Source organism: Mobula birostris, chromosome 9 (assembly GCF_030028105.1).
Source record: "Mobula birostris isolate sMobBir1 chromosome 9, sMobBir1.hap1, whole genome shotgun sequence".
NCBI classification, from domain to species: Eukaryota; Metazoa; Chordata; class Chondrichthyes; order Myliobatiformes; family Myliobatidae; genus Mobula; species Mobula birostris.
This window is the reverse complement of record NC_092378.1, coordinates 51,692,341-51,712,868: the sequence shown is the minus strand read 5'-3', so window position 1 is coordinate 51,712,868 and position 20,528 is coordinate 51,692,341. Positions and strand designations below refer to the sequence as shown.

Sequence of the window (20,528 nt, the reverse complement as noted above, 5' to 3'; positions counted from 1 at the left end):
AATTCCAAATCTTGTCAACAATTTACTAAAAAATAAAAACCAAAATAGTGAGGCTGAAGTATTCATCCCCTTTGTAATTACCACACTAACTTGACTCAGGTGCAATACTGTTTATTACCTTACCAACTCAGCCAGTTTGTTGATGTGGAAAATTGGAGGATCACCTACTTTCAGCGAATTCATAAGAATAAATACCCCATCTCTCGGTAAGGTCCAACAGTATGGTGGATTTTCAACAGACCAAACCAAAATGAAGACAAAAGAGCATTCAAGACAAGTCAAAGAAGTGATAACAGAGAAGCACAAATCTGGGGAAGGGTACAAGAACATCTTAAAGGCACTGAACATAACTCGGGGTTCAGTGTAGTCCATCGTGAAAAAGTGGAAAAAAATATGAAACCCAAACCATGCTGCCTAGGTCAGGCCGCCGCTCTAAACTTAGTTGCCTAAGAATAGCACTTTAAGAAAGGCTACTGTGATGTCATCTGTCACTGACTGAACAGCAGAAGTCAGTGGCTGCAACTGGCTACACAATCTCAAAGGCTTTGCACAAAAAAGGTATTTATGGAAGAGTGGCAAGGAAGCAGTCCTGGCTAAAAATAGCATATCCTTTTCTGAAAAGACTTTACAAAGCATCACTTAGAAGATACTGTAAACTGGAACTTCTGCCTTTAACACTAAGTGGTACATGTGGCAAAAATCTAATTCTGTGCATCAATCAGGTAACACCACCCCTCCTGTAAAGTATGGTGGAAATAGCATCATTCTATGGAGACGCTTTTCAGTAACAAGTACTAGAAACCAGCTAGCCTCTGCCAGAAAGCTTAAGCTGGGGAGGAAGTATGTCTTTCAGAGGACAACAATTCAAGTACACTGTCAGATCAACCATGGAGTTGTGCAAAACTAATAGAGACTTATCCAAAAAGGCTACTGGCTGTATAGCTGTGGGAGGTGACTCAACCAAGTACTGAGTAAAGGAGGATGAATACTTTTGAACTGCTGACTTCTCAGTTTTTGAATTTTTAGGTTTTCATGCTTTATAATTTTCTGGGTTTTTTTGTGCTCTACTTTGAAAAAAGGAGCATGTGATTCATAAATAAAAATTCTCAGTTAAGTTGATCAAGATCCCTGGTTGTAATACTCAATTATGTGAACAATTGGTTGTGGGCTGGTAGTCTATCGCTGTTAACTTCACAAGGTGCAGGTGAGAAATAGTATTTCACCATTGAGTTGAGGATTGAAACTTTCTCTCCAAGGAAACTTGAAAGACAACTTTTATGAGCAGCAGATACTTGCAACTGATCCATCACAGACATGCTCATGTGGTTCAAGATCAAATATTATTAGGCAAGATCTGAAAGTCTCCACATGTTTGCTATTCAGTCTGGGAGAATGGAGATGAACTTGCTTGTTTGAAGGCATCACCTGGACAAGCATTCCAATACTTAAAATAGATTAATCATTCAAGGGATAGACATGGAAGTGGGAGAAAGTTTAAACAATAATAATAAATGTAATTCAGTTAAAGCAAGGTATAATGAACAAAGAATATCTGATACAAAAATAAACAAATGTAACTCACCTGTTGTAAATTATCGCCATTTCCTAGACTGAGTGTTTCTGGTGGTTTATCCACCTGTCTGCAAAACAAACAAATTGTGACAAATTGATGATCTGATCTCACTTTTCCTTGTGCAAGTCTAATGAGTTTCTGTAGCTTCTTTAAAAGAAACAAGCAGTCAAGTTAGCAGCCACTGCTTACAATGGATCCCACCAACATTCATGAAAGCAAAATCAAAGATGAAGTAAAATAGAAAATAAGCAGGGATGTGCTATGATGCTCATACTCTTTGCACAAGTTAAAGCAGCCACAAAACTAACAGCAGTGCATCTGACTGGTTTGTAGTCTAGCATGGGAACTGTAAAAGATCAGAATTGATGGATGGGACAGATTACAAGTTCAGTAGCCCCTTGAACTTTGGGTACTTTGCCTTAATGGCTTCAAGACTTGCAGTTGATATTCCACGCTTTAAGGACAAATAGTTGCGATGTGGCACTGATCACACAGGTGACAAGACTTCTACAGTTGGAGAATGACCATTTTAATTCAAATTTTCTATTGCAGAATTTATCCACAGAATGGTGCAAGCTTTGCAGCTTTTCACAACACTCGGTCATCTGCAACTCAAGCTATCTAAAGAAACAAATCTGAAACTTAATTACAGAGAATATTTACTTACACAATATTTTTCAGACATGAGCAAATGGAAGCATTCACAACTTCTCACAAATTTATATGGACAATATACAGTGTAATGCAACTACAACCACAAAGGAACTGAAATCATTCCATGCACGTGTAGAGTTGGAATGAGAAAAGGTATTGCACCAACGTTAAAGCAGCTTAATTTAGTCCTCCAGAACAAAACACAGAGATGATTAGGATCCTGAGGTTATTTTTTTAAAAATCAAAGATTATAAATAGTGCCATTCAAAAATATTACTAAATTGACAGCAAAATTACCTTAATCACAGCAAGTGTGGGGAGGCCAATCTTTGACCTAAAACCTCAGCAGCTCCATGAATTGAGTCCGACAAAGCCATGTTCCTTGAGATAATATGAAGGGAACTTGAAATCGAACAAAGACGAAAAATATGCAGATGCTCAAAATCCAAACATGTCAGTCCTGCTGAAGGATTTTGGGCTGAAATGTCGACTGTACTCTTTTCCATAGATGCTGCCTGGCCTGCTAAGTTCCTCCAGTATTTTGTGTGTGTTACTCAGATTTCCAGCATCTGCACATTTTCTCTTGTTTGTGATTGAACATACACAGTGTTGGAAGAACTTGGCAAGCCAGGCAGCATCTTTAGAAAGGAGTAAACAGTCGATATTTCGGGCCGAGGTTCTTCATCAGGACTGGAATTTCACCACCCCCTCTGCCAACCTCGAGTCCTGATGAAGGGTCTCGGCCTGAAACATCGACTATTTACTCTTTTCCACAGATGCTGCTTGCCTGCTGAGTTCCTCCAACATTTGTGTGTGTGTGTTGCCTGAAAACAACAACCTTAAAGCTGGAGCTCTGACACTAGACAGTTGTGCACAGTGACATGATGTGATGCAAAGCAAATATGCATGCTTATCTTTGGGCTGCAAGGGTATAAGCCTACAATTTCTTGGTAGTCCCATACATGAAAAGATGCCACCCCAGGAAATGTGCTGGAGAACTGCCAAACATGAACACTAATGATGCTGTGACCCCAAGAAGGGAGCAAAAACAATACTGTGGTCAAGCATGAAAGCCATCAACATATTGCTTCAATGACTGCCCAACTGTGATGTATTCAAAGTTCTGTTTAACGATGTCAACTCTGAAAAGAACGTTTACTGAAAGATACAATATCAATTTTTGTTTCAGCTCCAGGGTGAAAACTGACCCACTAGGATGAGTGCAGTTGGATAAAGGGAGAAGATACACACAAGATGTGGGGGCTTGACAGATGAGAAAAAATTGCATCAGGAGGTTCTTCTGCCTTTTTGTTGAACCTCGTGAGATAAAGATCCAAGAACACCGCCAACTTTTAGGCATCTATTTTTCAAGTGGGAACTATGTGCTCTAGGAGGCTTTGTCAGCAAGTGACACAACGACCACACCTGAAACCTTGTTCTTGGTCTAGATCAACATATCAACTCCATAGTAGGTCTGACACACTAGCCCCAAGAACTGGAACTTTGAGGGCTGTCCAAATTTATTTATGATTTCAATCAAAAATGAAACCTAAGATCCAAATTTATTTATGATTTCAATCAAAAATGAAACCCAAGATATTCCAATCGCAAACAACAGGAATTCTGCAGATGTTGGAAATTCAAGCAACACACATCAAAGTTGCTGGTGAACGCAGCAGGCCAGGCAGCATCTCTAGGAAGAGGTACAGTCGATGTTTCAGGCCGAGACCCTTCGTCAGGACAGTCCTGACGAAGGATCTCGGCCTGAAACGTCGACTGTACCTCTTCCTAGAGATGCTGCCTGGCCTGCTGCGTTCACCAGCAACTTTGATATTCCAATCAGCACATTTTTTGTGGCATGTCCAACTGAGCCTTCAAGAGGATCAAAGTTTATCTGAGAACTCTTAGTTGTCAGAGAAGTGTAGTATTTTGTTGGAGATCAAGACTACAGACTGGCTTGCTCCAAAACTTGTATGGTTATAGAAGTACACCCTATCCTCATTATATGCGTCTTCAGTTATGCCAGGAGCACTGCTTTCCCACCAATACAAGTCACGTGCGCATGCCTCACAGTCTCACTATTGGGACAAGGAGCACTGCTTTCCTGCCAATACAAGTCATGTGCGCCCGCCTCACAGTCTCACTCCCGCCGGTCTCGCACTGGTTTTGGCAACGTGTGGATGTGCGATCTTGCGCTCTTAAAATTTTGTTGTTTTACCTACGGTGCACTGATTTTGTACCTGAAATATTTAACTATGCTTCCTAAGCGTCCGATGTCAAGTCCTGGGCCATCAGCCAAGCAGCAGAGAATCGCTTTAACACTTGAAAAAAAGTTGGAAATTATAAACAGGGTGGCATCGGGTGAAGGTAACACAGCTCTGGGACGCTACTTCAGCCTGGGTGAGTCTGCGATCAGAAACGTACAGAAAAATGCTGAGAAAATAAAAAGTGCAGTGATTGATTCATCACAAGTGTCTTCAAAGATTGTTACCAAACTGCGTAACCTGATTATGACAAAAATGGAGAAAATGTTGAGTTTGTACATTGAGCATGAAACAAAGAAATAAACAACACTTAGTTTCGATCATCTTCGTGTGAAAGCTTTGGAAATTTATGGTCGCCTTTGTTCAGAGGCTAGTGAGGAAGTGTCAAGTGATATTGTTAGCTTTAATGCAAGTAGGGGATGGGTTTCTAAGTTTGTTAATCGTCACAGGCTTCACAACTTAGCTGTGCGTGGTGAGGAAACTAGTGTTGACCACGAAGCTGCTGAACTCTACCCTATGCAGTTGCGGGCTTTGATAGCTGAGTTAGGCATCACACCAAAGCTGGTGTTTAATGCAGACGAGACCGGGCTTCTTTGGAAGCGTATGCTGAAACGCACTTAAATAAGTAAGGAAGAAAAAACTGCGTCAGGTTTCAAGGCAGCAAAGGATAGACTGACTTTGCTTATGTGTTCCAATGTCGAAGGGGACTGTAAGATGAAGTCTCTCTTAGTTTACCATTCACTAAACCCCCGTGCTCTTAAGGGCTTGAGTTAGAATATGCTTCCTGTCCACTGGGCAGCTAACAAGAAAGCATGGGTCACTGGTCAAATCTTTGAAGATTGGTTTGCTAATCATTTTGCTGTTGAGGCTGAACGCTACTGTCAGGAACAGAATCTTGCCCTTAAAGTTCTTTTGTTGCTTGACAATGTGCCAGCCCATCCTAAATATTTGGACAGCATTCATCCAAACCAAACAGTGCGTTTCCTGCCACCTAACACAACATTGCTGATTCAACCACTCGACCAAGGTGTGATATCCACATTCAAGGTGTATTTTTTTTTAAGGCCAACTCTCAGATGCTGCAAGCAACAGATGATTTTGAAAATCCCGGGAGTTTACCAACGGTGAGGGAATGGTGGAAGTCCTTCAACATCAGACATGCCATCAACAACACTGATGAATCCTGGAAAGAGGTCAGGTCTTCCACTCTCAATGGAGCATAGAAATCAATTTGGGTGGAGTGTGTGCACACCCTCAAGGGGTTTCCTGCCTTCACTGCAGCTGTCCAGGACTGTGTGGCCCTGAGCCGTAAAACTGGTGGGGAAGGATTCTCAGATCTCAAGACTGCTGACGTGGTAGAACTCCTGGATTCTCACGATGAAGAATTAAGTGTGGATGACCTTCTGCGTTTAACTCAGACTGAAGGTGATAACGATGAAGAAGAAAGCGTCGAGTTGCAGGTGAAGAATTTTACGGTGAAGCACCTGGCAGAATTTTTTAAGGCTGCAGAACACTTGTCACAAATGGCGATGGACATGGACCCAAGTTTAGAATGGAGTCAGCATTTCAGTCATTCTCTGCAGTCAAGCCTTCTTCCCTACAAGCAAATTTTTGCTGAAAAACAAAATGCTGCCAAGCAAACAACCTTCACAACTTTCTTTAAACCAGTGTTATCTTCTGCTGCCGGGAGTACTGAGAGTTCTGAGTCTTCCTTCACCCCTTGCTGTTCTTGATGATCCTGACAACACACAGCCATCCACCTCATCCACGTAAAGCTGCACGACACCACAACAACCACTCATCTCCCGGAGCGAACACACCCGCCACTGTTGGTGAGTACTGTTAACTTTCTATGATTTATTACATTGAATATTACCTTAAATTGATGAAATATAACCCTAATGCTGCCTTGTGGTACTGCTTTTGCGTCATATTGGTATGAAAATGTGAATAAATTACAGTTAAGACATATTTAGGAAGCCTCCAGAACGCATCCCTATTTTCTCCATTTAAATGATTATTCACATTATGCGTCGACTTTGAGGAACACATCCCCTGCATATAACAAGGATAGGGTGTACTCTTGATGGAAATGGGAAATACAATTGTCTTCTTTGATTAACACCATCTCAAGAAGATGCATTTATCTTCCACATCATGCTTTTGATAACAAAATGTACTTCTGATTTCAAAGTTGTCAAAACTCATTGGAAGTGTTGAGTGAACCCTTGCAAGGCAGAAGATCCTGATGGAGGTAAGGCTCTGAAAACCTGTGCCAACCAACTAGCAGGAGTATTCAAAGGCATTTTCAACCTCTTACTGCCATGGGCAGAAGTTCCCACTTGCTTCAAAAAGGCAACAATTATACCAGTGTCTAAGAAGAATAATGTGGGCTGCCTTAATGACTATCGTCCGGTAGCACTCACATCGACAGTGATGAAATGTTTTGAGAGGTTGGTCATGACGAGACTGAACTCCTGCCTCAGCAAGGACCTGGTCCCACTGCAATTTGCCTATTGCCACAATAGGTCAACAGCAGACGCAATCTCAATGGTTCTCCACACGGCTTTAGACCAACTGGACAACACAACACCTAAGTCAGGATGCTGTTCATTGACTATAGCTCAGCATTTAATACCATCATTCCGACAATCCTGATTGAGAAGTTGCAGAACCTGGGCCTCTGTATCTCGCTCTGCAATTGGATCCTCGACTTCCTAATCAGAAGACCACAGTCCATGCGGATTGGTGATAACATATCCTCCTCGCCGACAATCAACACTGGCACACCTCAGGGGTGTGTGCTTAGCCCACTGCTCTACTCTCTCGATACATGATTGTGTGGCTTGGCATTGCTCAAATACCATCTACAGATTTGCTGACAATACAACCATTGCTGGTAGAATTTCAGGTGGTGACAAGAGGGTGTACAAGAGCGAGATATACCAACTAATGGAATGGTGCTGCAGCAATAACCTAGCACTCAATGTCAGTAAGACGAAAGAGCAGATTGTGGACTTCAGCAAGGGTAAGATGAAGGAGCACATACCAATCCTCAGAGGGATCAGAAGTGGAGAGAGTGAGCAGCTTCAAGCTCCTGGGTGTCAAGATCTCTGAGGATCTAACCTGGTCCCAACATATCAATGTAGTCATAAAGAAGGCAAGACAGCGGCCATACTTTATTAGGAGTTTGAAGAGATTTGGCATGTCAATAAATACACTCAAAATCTTTTACAGTTGTATGTGGAGAGCATTCTGACAGCCGCATCACCACCTTGTATGGAGGGGCTACTGCATAGGACAGAAAGAAGCTGCAGAAGGTTATAAATCTAGTCAGCTCCATCTTGGGTACTAGTCTACAAAGTACCCAGGGCATCTTTGGGGAGCGGTGTCTCAGCACCCATTATTAAGGACCTCCAGCACCCAGAGCATGACCTTTTCTCACCACCAGGTAGGAGATACAGAAGCCTGAAGGCACACACTCAGTCATTCAGGAACAGCTTCTTCCCCTCTGCCATCCAATTCCTAAATGGACATTGAAGCTTTGGACACAACCTCACTTTTTTTAATATACAGCATTTGTTTTTTGCACATTTAAAATCTATTCAATACATGTAACTGATTTACTTGTTTATTTATTACGTTTTATTTTATTATTTTTTCTCTCTCTGCTAGATTATGTATTGCGTTGAACTGCTGCTCCTAAGTTAAACAAATTTCATGTCACATGCCAGTGATAATAAACCTGATTCTGATTCTGAGTTATGTGGCCAAATCGACTCTGAATCATATCTCTGTTGATACTTGGCATTGATACTGATCATCAAGTGCTCACAAAAATGGTCGTATGCAAGAACTCTGAGAATAGAGGCAAGCAAACGAAAATTGCCTCCGTTGTTCAGCTGAGGTTATTGCAGTCCAAGAGAGAAATAAAGCCAATCACTGACCTGAGTTCTGTGTCAGGACCATCTGAGGTCATATGCTCGGGATCTGAACCATTATCAAGAATAGGAGGTGTTTTCCTGTGCCAGAGTATTAGACCGTTGGCTGCTTTAGCTGTGCTGAGTAATGACGGCCAGGCATCTTTATTACTAGTGTTGGGTCTGTAAGGGGAAAGAATGGCAGAAATACTGAGTATCTACCAAACTGACAGAACAATAAGCTTCAGCAGCTCAGAGATGCTGTTCACTTAGTGGAAACTTCCCAAAAGGGATGCTGTCCAAGATATATTGCTGGCATCACGTATCCTCCCCAGTCAGTGGTCTGACAACAATCAAAACGAGGAATTCAATTAATCCATTATTGATGATAAGAGGTTGCCTACTACAGAGAAAGTAGAGAGAAGTAGGGTGGCTTGCATAAGTATGGATATACAATCACTGATCCTTAAAAAAAAATCAGGCTTTATATTAGATAATCAGAATAATTCAGGATTCAGAATGTTTTTTCACTAGATCAACTTGCACACACTAAACAAAGAATGTAACTGGATAATCCAAATGCTTAACAGCTTTTGGTAGTATTTGATTTCAGTGCAAATTCGCAAGGATCTGGTAGCATTATACATTTCTTCACAGCAACTTTTCAACCAAGAGCAAGAACCATCAGAAGATCTGGTTGTTAAGTTCCACATGACAGGAAATTCACCATTTCCAACGTGACTGTCCCAAGTGCTCTTCTCGGAATATGGATATGCAATTTTAATCAAAGACGCCAAGTTGGTGTAGAACAAACATAAAGATTATACCATATACAAAGTTATTACTTAAAATCTTATACTGAGACAAAGGACACCAACACAAGGGAAAAACAAGCCACTACCTCATCAGGACTTTAAAGCTGGATTAAAAAAGATTAGTGCCATTTATTCATTCTTTAATAGTTAAATCAATACTCCAAGATATGAAATTGCAATTCACAATGACAATCTATTAAATTTTGCAGGCAAGACAAAGGCTACATACTGCCAATTCCATTGAAGTAGCGTTTTATAGAAAAGTGAAAAAATGTAATGGGAAATCCATATATTCGGAGTTATTCTGCGCAACCATGCTAAGCAGGAGCAGGTCATTGGTTCTTTATTTCATTAACATTTTGCTTATGCCATTGTATGTCAGATTTGGGGCACACAAATTTAATGTCGTGTTGTAGCTTTCTACCCAATAGCTGACAGCCAATGATAGAAAAAAAAACATGCATCTATTAGTTATCAAATATTAGGTTCCAGAGTGCAGAGGAAGCTTGCAATTTCACAACATTGCTGTCTTCACCACCAAATTTCAACACTGTTTCCAGCTTATGACCAACCAAGAGTATCTTCAAATACCAAGATTAAAACCCAACACATCCTTAGCAGCATTGATAGCATTCTTGTACAGTTCAAAGTTGTGGACAACTTGCAGAAGCATACAGAGACACTGTATGCATCAAAAACTGTTTTAACACGATGGCCCAATGGCAGGACAACATCGAGCAACATCAAATCAATATCCCCAGTAGCGATACTGATCATACTTAAACAGCTTTAGTGGTTGGATCATATGCCAAAACCAGACACTCAAAACAAGTACTGTCTCTGAAACAGAAATAAACCCTAAAATAAAACCTACATGGATGTTCAAAAAAAAATTACAGAAACTAACATTTTAATCAAGTAACACACATAAAAGTTGCTGGTGAACGCAGCAGGCCAGGCAGCATCTCTAGTAAGAGGTGCAGTCGATGTTTCAGGCCGAGACCCTAGTCCTGACGAAGGGTCTCGGCCTGAAACGTCGACTGCACCTCTTCCTAGAGATGCTGCCTGGCCTGCTGCGTTCACCAGCAACTTTTATGTGTGTTGCTTGAGTTTCCAGCATCTGCAGAATTCCTGTTGTTTGCGATTTTAATCAAGTCATGGGAATGCCCAACATAGACTGGGGGTCTGCTTCACTGAGCACCTTTTCTCAGTCTGCCAGAAAAGGCAGGTTTTCCCAGTGATCAGCCATTCTAATTCTAATTCCATTCCAACATGTCTGTTATGGCCTCTTCTACTGCCATATTAAGGTCACTCTAAGGAGGAGCAATACTTCATATTCCACCTAGATAGCTTCCAACCTGATATTATGAAAATCGCTAACTTGTACTTCTTAAACACCACCCCCCACCCCCCCACATTTTTCCATTTCCGTTCTGGCTCTCCCTATTTCCGTTCTGTGCCACTCCATCCCTTTCCCCCATAGTTCACTGTCCTCTCCTATCAGATTCCTCCTTCTTCAGCCCTTTACCTCTTCCACCTATCATCTCCCAGCTTTTCACTTTATCCCTCTCCCCTGGGTATCCCATCATGTTTTCACCTATCATCTACTAACTTGTACTCCTCCTCCCCTTGCCCTCATATTCTGGCTTCTAACCCCTACCTTTCCAGGGGTCTTGGTCCGAAATGTCTACAGTTTATTCCTTTCCATAAATGCTGCCCGATGTGCTGAGTCCCTGTGACACCTCAAATTGGAAAAGTAGCATCAAGACAATAACAGCTTGTGCTTCCACACAAGAGTTCATGATGGTCACATGCAGTAACAGAACAAGAGCACAACAAACCAACTGCTTCATCAAGTACCATCTTCCCCACCAATGGCAGATCCTATGCAGGATGCATTATCCACCTCAGAAACCAAAAACAAAACTGGAATGGTAACAGGTCAACTTCAACTGCTCAAGAATGAGAAAACAAGGCATAGAACAAAACATGCCCATTGTATTCCTGTGCAGAAAACTCTGCTCAAAGATACTGTTTTGGTGTAAATTGCCTCAGTAAACCCGAAGAATGACCTGTTTATATGCTGCTGACCTTCTTGAAGGAAAAACAAATCATATGCTCCCCGTTTTACAAGTATTAGGGTACTCTCAACCATTTATTGGTTACAAGAGTCAATGCATCTTCAACATTGGGTAAATGTGGATCATGGTTTACTGAAGATCCACTCAAAAATTGCCCAGAGAAAGACCACCTCATTTTCTGCCCAGAAAGTGGCTAAGCTGATAGTTATACTATGAAACAAAAGATCTGACAGGCATTAAAAAATAGACAACACTTCAGCGTGGTGAAATTGGTGCAAAGCTGCTATCACTTGGAAGACAGCACAGAATTACTGTTATGATTCAGCTTATAATGCTTTCCTTTGGATCACTGAAAGTATAAAATATTACAAGTCTGCTTAGAATCTTGTTCATGGCCACACTTCCCATCACAAAAATGTATAAAATTTTCACAAGCATATAAATGCTCAAAATACAGCAGGCAGCATAATCTGCCAAAACCAAGACATTTTTCAGAAAGCCAATTTAATCTGGTCAATGTTCACAATATCTTCAGGCTCTTCTGACAAGTAGATTAGAAAGAAAAAAAATCATCGATGAGAGTAGAGCTTAACCACTCCCTAACTTAGACTGTAATAAATTCTGATGAGATTTTTACATCACTATTGAGCAGATAATACAGCAAAACAGAGTGGCTTTCTTTTTAAAATAAACTAAGACAGCATCTTTGTTCTGTGATGAGCAGGATATGTTTTGTGTTGTGACAGGAAATCTAATCAATGATTTTGGTTTACATGTAGAAAATGAATCAGAGATGATAGAAAACAAGACTGACCATGCAAATAAATCTGGGGAGAGTAAACAACTGCAAGAAAATAGCAAATAGATTGGGCAGCACACTAGTAAATTGGCAAGTGCAATTAATTTTGGACAATAAACCGCTCTGGGCAAAAGACAGAAAGAATAAAGTAAATGATAGGATGCTGACTAGCAATGAGACAATAAAAAGGCAGAAAGTTCTGAAGGAATAAGAAACAGATACTCCGGATAGCTATCTTCTCGCTAAGCAGTAGATCAAGATTTATATCTGAACTATGTGCAAAACCAGGCAGAGCACTGATACTCACAACATGCAGTTCTATGCAGGAAGACAAAGAGACTACAGGTGCTGGAGGAAGTCGGCAGCATCTGTAGAGGGAAATGAATTGTTGCTGTTTTGGGTCAAGATCCCACATCAGCACTGAGAATGTAGGAAAGTAGCCAGTACAGACAAGACAGTAGGGAAAATGGGCCAGGAGGTGTGAGGCGGACCAAAGAGGAGGGAGAGGAAAATGAAGTTGGAGATAAGTGCTGGTGTGCGCTGAGCAGAGACACAAAGCTGACAAGGATTGGAATCTACTAAGCATGTCATAAGGGGAACTACTCAAGGGAAAGCTGGACAGATGGAAATAGAGGGGATTCAATGGATAAAGTGGATAGTAAGGAGGTAAATGTAACCACAATATATTTTCGGAGAGGTGAGGGGCAGGAATAAAGGGTGATGTGAGATGGTGGGGTATGAGAAAAGTTAGAAAGGGACCAAAGTGGGAATAGATCACAAGGAGCAAGAGTGTGAGCCAACAATCAGGTGGGGGGTAGGAGAGACAGGGGTTACCAGAAGTAGCAAAGTTCAATATTCATACCATTGGATTATAGACCACCCAGATGAAATGAGAGGTTTGCATTTGGCCCTACCCTGGCAGTGAAGGCAGCCAAAGATTGATACGTCAATTTGGGAATTTGAAGGGGAATTGAAATAGCATGCAACTGGGAGCTTGGGGTGGTCACTACAGAGTGCTGGTAATTTGCAAACTCTTCACCTAGTTTATGCTTGGTCTTGCTGATACAGAGGAGGCCATATTGAGAGTAATGAAAACAGCAGACAAGGCTGGAGGTGGTGTGCATAAATCTTTGTCTCACTTGGAAGGGCTGTCCAGATCTCCCAGTATTGGTGATGGAGGCAGTGTGGCTTTTCTTACAATTGCAAGAGAAGTGCCAGAGGTCAATGTGGAAGATAGGGAGAGATGGTGAAGCAGGGAGCCATGGAGAGAGTGGTCCCTGCATAAGGAGCTGAGGGGGTGGGGAGGTGGAGAAGATGCAACGAATGGTGGAATTCTATTTTAGCTGACAGAAATAGCTAAGTATGATATGCTGGAAGTGGGGAATAACAGAGAGAAAGCTGGACTAAAGGAATTCTTTTCTGTTTGAGATAGATGTTAGGCTGAGGGGTGAAAGCAAGACAAGGAAATGCAAATGTGAGAGGACTCAGTAACAGAAGAGAAGACACGTTTCCTGAAAAAAAAAATAATTTCACATGTTCTGGCATCGAGGGCCTTGAGAGCAGACACAGTGGAGAACAAGACTATGTGGGAAGCGTGGGATTATAGGAGTGACAATGGATTGCTTAATGCCCAAGAGATCCAGACAAGGAAGAGTCAGGAAAAACAAAAGTGAACTTGAAAGCATGTTGGAAGTTAGCAGAAAAGGTACAAAACTGATGAGTTCTGCACAAGTGAAGGTTGTGACACCAATGCAGCTGATGTGACAGAGTTGGCAAGTAGTTCCAGACATTCTCTTGGACAAGGACCATTCCATGTTACCAACAAAAAAAACAGGCAGAACTAGGCCCATGCAAGTACCCAAACTTTGCAGGAAGAATCAAAAGCAAAATTGTTCAGAATGCACTAGCTTTGCTAGTCACATGAGTATTAATGAGGAGAAATTGACTAGATCTTTGATAAATTAAGTGGAAGGGTTGAATACCTTTCTGATGAAGTTTAAGACTGACCAGTCAGCGAAGATGAGAGTGTGGGAGCCAGGGAATTCAAAGCTAACAAAATGGTGGAAAGCATGTGAGGTGTCCCAGAAGTAGCTGTAAAGGGAACACAAAACTCAGCACTTGTTAGAAATGGGGAATGTAGCTTTTTCGGAAAACCGAATACGGCTGCTTACTTTGCAGTAGGAAGCAGATTTAATTAGAGGAGACAAAACTAAAAAACTGTTAAAGGGCATTCGGCACTTCCATATAAATTAGATGGGAGCCCAATATACCAGGTTCATAATACAAATTAGTTGATTGAATTTTTAAACACAAGATGTGAAACAAATACAGCAAGTTGGAAACTCCTGCTTTCTGCAGGCTCTTTAAGTGCCCTAACCTCTACGATACTATGAACAGCTGCAAATTGGGTTTCAAATAACTTTTCCCTCCTTACAAACCAAATGGACCTAAATGACTTATTTTGTAATTTTTATGATCCTATGAAGCTTAACACTACATGGACTTGACAACTGATATATATTGGAAGGCTTAATTAGTACATAAAAAGCTTCTTCTCTGTTCATAACTGTGAAAACAAGTTATCAAACCTTCAGAATGAAAGGCAAGTTTTCACTTCCAAGTAATGCAGGCTAATGAGGTGAGAGGTACAGTACAGCTGTCCCCCGCTTTTTGAATGTTCGCTTTACGACACCTCACTGTTATGAAAGACCTACATTATTTACCTGTTTTCGCTAACAGAAGGTGTTTTCACTGTTACGAAAAAAGGCAGTGTGTGAAAAAAGGCAGCACACCCCGAGCAACCAAGCTCTTCCCTCGGAACTGCATTCTAGCCGGCATTGCTTAAACACGTGCCTGTGAGCATTTGTGCTTTATGTTGACTTATTTTGAGCATCTGTTAGCAAGATGAGTTCTAAGGTATCGGAAAAGCCTGCAAGTGCTCGTAAGGGTGTTACACTTAGCGTAAAACTAGACATAATTAAGCGTTTCAATCGTGGTCAACGAAGTAAGGACAAAGTGAGTTTGGCTTGTGGAAGTTGACGAAGATGATGTTGAAGAGGTTTTGGCATCCCATGACCAAGAACTGATAGATGAAGAGCCGATGCAATTGGAAGAGGAAAGGATAACAATTGAAACCGAATGCAGTAGCGAATGGACCGAAAGTGAAGTCGTCCAGGAACTGAACGTGAAGCAACTGCGTGAGATTTTCACTGCAACTGACAACGGTGCAATGATTGCAGAAAAATACGACTTGAATTTTGAAAGGGTACGTAGGTTTAGGGCATATTTGCAGGCTGGTTTGAGTGCTTACAAAGAACTGTATGATAGAAAAATGCGCGAGGCTAAGCAGTCAAGCATACTGTCGTTTTTCAAGCCTTCCACATCAGCCACAGCAGATGACGAACCTCGACCTTCAAGGCAGGCACACATAGAAGATGATGACCTGCCTGCCCTGATGGAAACAGATGACGGTGAGATGACACCCTAGTGTCCCACCACCCCAACCTCCTACGACTCAGCCTAACAGATCATCAGTGTGCTCACTGTCTTCCCAATTCCAGTAAGTGATACTACACTGTACATACATTATTTCTACTTCACATAGGGTGTGTATTTTTATGAGTTATTTGGTATGATTTGGCAGCTTCATAGCTTAAAGGTTACTGGAGAGAGTGTTTCTGCTGAGAGCGCTTGCACTGAGTGTTTCTGCCTAAAGCGCTTGCATGAGATTTTTGCTACAGTGGACAGTGCAATGATTGCAGAAAAGAATTTCAGCTTTACATAGGCTGTGTATTTATCATATCATTCCTGCTTTTACTATATGTTACTGTTATTTTGGGTTTTATGTGTTATTTGGCATGATTTGGTAGGTTATTTTTTGGGTCTGCGAACACTCACAAATTTTGCCCTTTAAATAAATGGTAATTGCTTCTTCACTTTACGACATTCCAGCTTACAAGCGCTCCTAGAAGCACTCTACCTTCGGATGGCAGGGGAAAAAAGTATACCTGGATCCTCAATTGGGAATTATCATTCGGGTAAAGGAAAAGGGAATAAACTGTGACCAAAGAGAAGCTGCCACATCTACAAGACTTGCACCAAATTCCTTCCCAGCAGATTTAACACTTTCTTTGCATCCTGCTTATGGTGACAACAGAGACTTGGGCTGGAAATCAAGATACAGCTCCTTCATAGGTACAGCATTAGGTTTGCAATGCTCGCAAGGTACCTCAGTACACATAAAATAAGGAAACAGCACCTCATTTCAAGTTTGAAAACAATTTCTATCTGAGCATGACCATACTGATGCAATTGGGAGTTAACGGATTACAATGCACATCTTGTCAAGGAAAATCTTGATAAAATTTAAACAAAAGCTTTGTAACTCAGCCTAGGAAATATTTGATCAGTCATTCCACACAGATACATTTGGGAACCATGCATAAATACAAATTGAATTGTGGACAAAATTAACAACATGCACTTGACTTTCATCACCCAGAGCAGCAAATCAGTGGGAGATTTCAATGGGTGTAAATTGCAAATTATTATTGGGCAGTCATCAGCTAACAAGATGAGTAAAAGCACTGTTTTTAATTTAAATGCTTTTTTCTTACTCTGACCCAGCAAGTCAATGGCTTGAGGTTTGAGCCCCGGCAGGGAACATCAACCTCATCTTCCTGCAGTATGCCAATACTCTGTCACATGTTTGTCAATTCTCCTTCAGCTCCTATGCTACTGACCTACTCATGATATTGGTCCATTAGCCTATGAGCACATCTTTGGGATGTGGGAACTGAGAAGACTGAGAGGAAACCTATGTGGTCAGGCATAAAATGTGCAAACACTTCACAAACAGCACCCAAGGTCAATATCAAATTGGTGTCTCTGGAGCAGTACTAACAGCAATATCATAATCTAACACTGAGTATTACTGAATAAAATTATTTAAAATCATTTAGGTCTGAAAGAAGCACCAATAAAATTAATTCCCAAATTTTCATTCTCCTACATACTCCAATAATAGCAGACATATTATGTTGGGTAAATACTAATTCACCCCAATCAAGACTCAATTGGCCCAAACAATGCAATTGAAGCACAAGCTACAGATTATCTACAATGATGATAAATGGATATAAACAATATTATCTTCAAAGAACTATGCATACCACTCCAAATTATTTTCACATCTCCCATCAAGACTACAAAACAAAATCACGATTTACAATAACTTGCTCTTTGTTTATTGTTACAATCGCTTTTCCATGAAACAAAATGTTCTTGAAACTGATGTTGAGGGTTCAAACTTCAATATGCTTATCACATTAAGTAAGTTTAATCAATAAAGTTGCAAAGATGTTTAAACTCACCACCGAGGTTAAAACTCTCCTCATAAGTCTCCCAGAATTGTGAATGTTGCAACAAGGCAAGGGCTAACAGGGTGTGCGGACAGAACAGAGTGCAGACGCTGTATAATCCTCAAGCTGAACCAGACCTTTGAGAGCTGGACTTTGTACAACCTTTTCTGAGTGCTAAAGTTCACTCAACCAACAGCCAAAACGATAAGCCAATAGAGACAGTGTGCAGACACAGTGCAATCACTCAGACTGAACAAGGTTCTTGAAAGCTGAGCTCTCCTTTGTACAGTCTTTCTGTTCAAGCCTGAGAACCAAGATCTCTCAGCATACCAAGACAAATTCTCAAGCATAATTGGCCTGAAATATGTATGATTGGTAATTAAAGATGCAAATATTGGGATTCAGAAGTTCACAAAGTTGCTATTAGATCAATATCCAACAATCAATTCCAGTTTAAAAAGTCATTTCTTTGGTCAAACTTCAGAACATTCTGGTGAGTGGGGCCAGGCTGCTCTCCTTGAGTACAAGTAAAGTACGATTGAGGGACGAGTGTGAGCTGTTGGAGTCTAGTTAATTGTCATCAAAAGAATCATAATTTGAACTACAAATGAATGCAACTAAATGAAGGAAACAAACACACAAAGATGGGTTTGAAATCAACCATTTACTCATCCTAAAATTCTCAAGTGGCCTTTTTCAATGTGCTTTGATAAGTGGAGGTCACTACACTTAAGGTAACCAGGTGTTGTGAAAGCAATGTAACGAGAGAGCAAGCCCAACCAATATTTGCTGTTGTGCTGTTGAACAGGCAAGAGAGTAGAAATTAAGCAAGATCTCTGACCGTACCTGTGCACACTGGAATGGTGCCCATCATAATCAGGCCAATTTGCTTGCTTCATAAAGCACATTTCTTCAATTGATAAATATATCAATCACAAAAGGACATTTTAACAAGCTTAGGGTAAAATTATGTACTTAACCAAAAGCGACTTGACTCATACCAACAGGCGGAATGGAAAGAAAATTCATGTATGAATGTGAATGCAAACAAAAAGAACTAGGTCAAGCAGGAGGCCAGGGCAGTACTTACGCATCATACCTCTGCTGTGTAACTATTTTGTTCTTGTTTTTGTCGACTGTACTGGATGACTGGTGCAAAAAGTTGGGATTCATTTTATAAAGTTCCTGGAGCAGCTTCTGTTCATATTCTTGATGTTTCCCTGCCTGTGGAAGAAAATGAGATAAATTTACAGGGGCTCAATGCAAACAGACTGGCACAAAGCACAAGAGCAATTTATATCCTTGACAAAATATCTAAAATGATGCAGATGATTGCTAATTACAACACTTGGTACTAATAACGAGGGATGAGGAATAATTATTTGAATTTCCCACTCCCAGGAAATCAAGAAAAGGGTGCTTGACCTCAGTTAAATCTCTAGTTCAAATCCCTTCTCCAACTAGATATCCCACAACACTTGTTCCAGAATCTAAGACAAATAATAATTAGTGTCAATTCCACCTGTTGTGTCATACTTGCCATTCACGTTCGTGCCACTTTACTGTACAATGCCCAAATCCACGACTACCTCAATATCATGTTCAAGGTTATTGTCATCGGACTGTACTTATATACAACCAAATAAAGCAATGTTCCTCCAGACCACGGTGCACCCACAATAAAACATTATAACAAATTAATTCTACTTCCGGGGCGCCTAGGCGCGACTAGAGTAGCAACAGTAGTCTCAATGGATACGATTCCTGTTTCAGCCTGATACAGCTAAAAAGCACAACTGCTTCCAAGGTCAGTCCAGTCAACAAAGATGTCTTGATAAATTTAAACAAACTGTCGCTGCTTAAAACTGACGGAAACAACACCGATTTTAGTTGGAAGTGCCCATGGAGGACACCTTGGAGGAGGTATGGGTGTAGATCGGGACTACAAGTGCGTTTAAGGAAACGGGGTTTTAAGCTCCCTATACCAACTACCTTGCTGGTGAGCGTGCAGTCTCTGGTGAATAAAATCGATGCTCTCAGAGCTAGGGTGCTGAATCAGAGAGACATGAGGACCGCATGTGTCCTTTGTTTCACGGAATCCTGGTTAACTCCTTCCGTTCCAGATGCAGCGATCCAGAACGACAGGTTCACTCTACCCTGTCAGGATAGATCTATAGAGTCTCTCAAAAGCAGAGGTGGAGGAGTATGCCTCATGATCAACTCTTCTTGGTGCACAAATATATCAGTGCTGTCCCAATTCTGCTCACCAGACCTGGAATATCAGCAGTATAGTGCCGTCCTTTTTACCTACCATGGGAGTTCTCTGGGGTCATTTTGGTAGCAGTTTACATTCCACCTCAGGCCAATGTCAAGCGGGCTTTAGATGATCTGAACAATGGGATCAACATGCACGAAGCATTGCACCCTAATGCCTTCACCATCATTTTGGGAGATTTTAACCAGGCCAGTCTGAAAAAAATCACTAAGCAACTACCATCAACAGATCACTTACAATACCAGAGGAAACAACACACTGGACCATTGCTACACTACCATCAAGAATGCCTACCGTGCTATTCCATGCCCTCACTTCGGGAAGTATGATCACCTGGCTGTATTTCTACTCCCTGAGTATAGGCAGAGAAGCACAGGAGCGCCTACAGGACTGCTTTGAATTGGTGGACTGGACTGTATTCAGGGATTCATCTTTGAGCCTGGGTGAGAATGCCGCAGTTGTTTCCAACTTCATTAAAACCTGTGTGGATGAGCCTGTGCCCACAAAGACTTATTGTACATTCCTAAACCAAAAGCTATGGATGAACCAGGAGGTATGTCGTTTGCTGAAGATCTGTGGCATTCAAGTCTGGCAACCTAGGCTTGTCCCAGAAAACCAGGTATGATTTGCGGAAGGCTATTTCAAGGGTGAAGAGACAATTTTGAATGAGGTTGGAGGTGACATCAGATGCACGGCAACTCTGGCAGGTTCTGCAAGACATTACTTCCTACAAAGCAAAACCCAATAGTATGAATGGCAGTGATGCTTCACTACCAGATGAACTCAA

The 20,528-nt window shown here is 41.2% G+C and overlaps 1 protein-coding gene across 12 annotated transcripts in view; it reads right to left on the bottom strand.

The window, feature by feature from the left end:
• cnot4b (CCR4-NOT transcription complex, subunit 4b) overlaps positions 1-20,528 on the bottom strand; it is a 173,434-nt gene that overhangs the window by 61,929 nt on the left and 90,977 nt on the right. For 4 of the 12 annotated variants that reach the window (XM_072268033.1, XM_072268039.1, XM_072268035.1 and 1 more), the window contains exons 7-9: positions 18,557-18,690; positions 8,439-8,594; positions 1,583-1,640 (exon numbers count right to left, since the gene is read on the bottom strand). In XM_072268033.1, coding sequence (XP_072124134.1) covers positions 1,583-1,640; positions 8,439-8,594; positions 18,557-18,690 — 348 coding nt within the window. The remainder of the gene's footprint in view (positions 1-1,582; positions 1,641-8,438; positions 8,595-18,556; positions 18,691-20,528) is intronic. The other 8 variants (XM_072268037.1, XM_072268040.1, XM_072268044.1 and 5 more) reach the window with 3 other exon arrangements.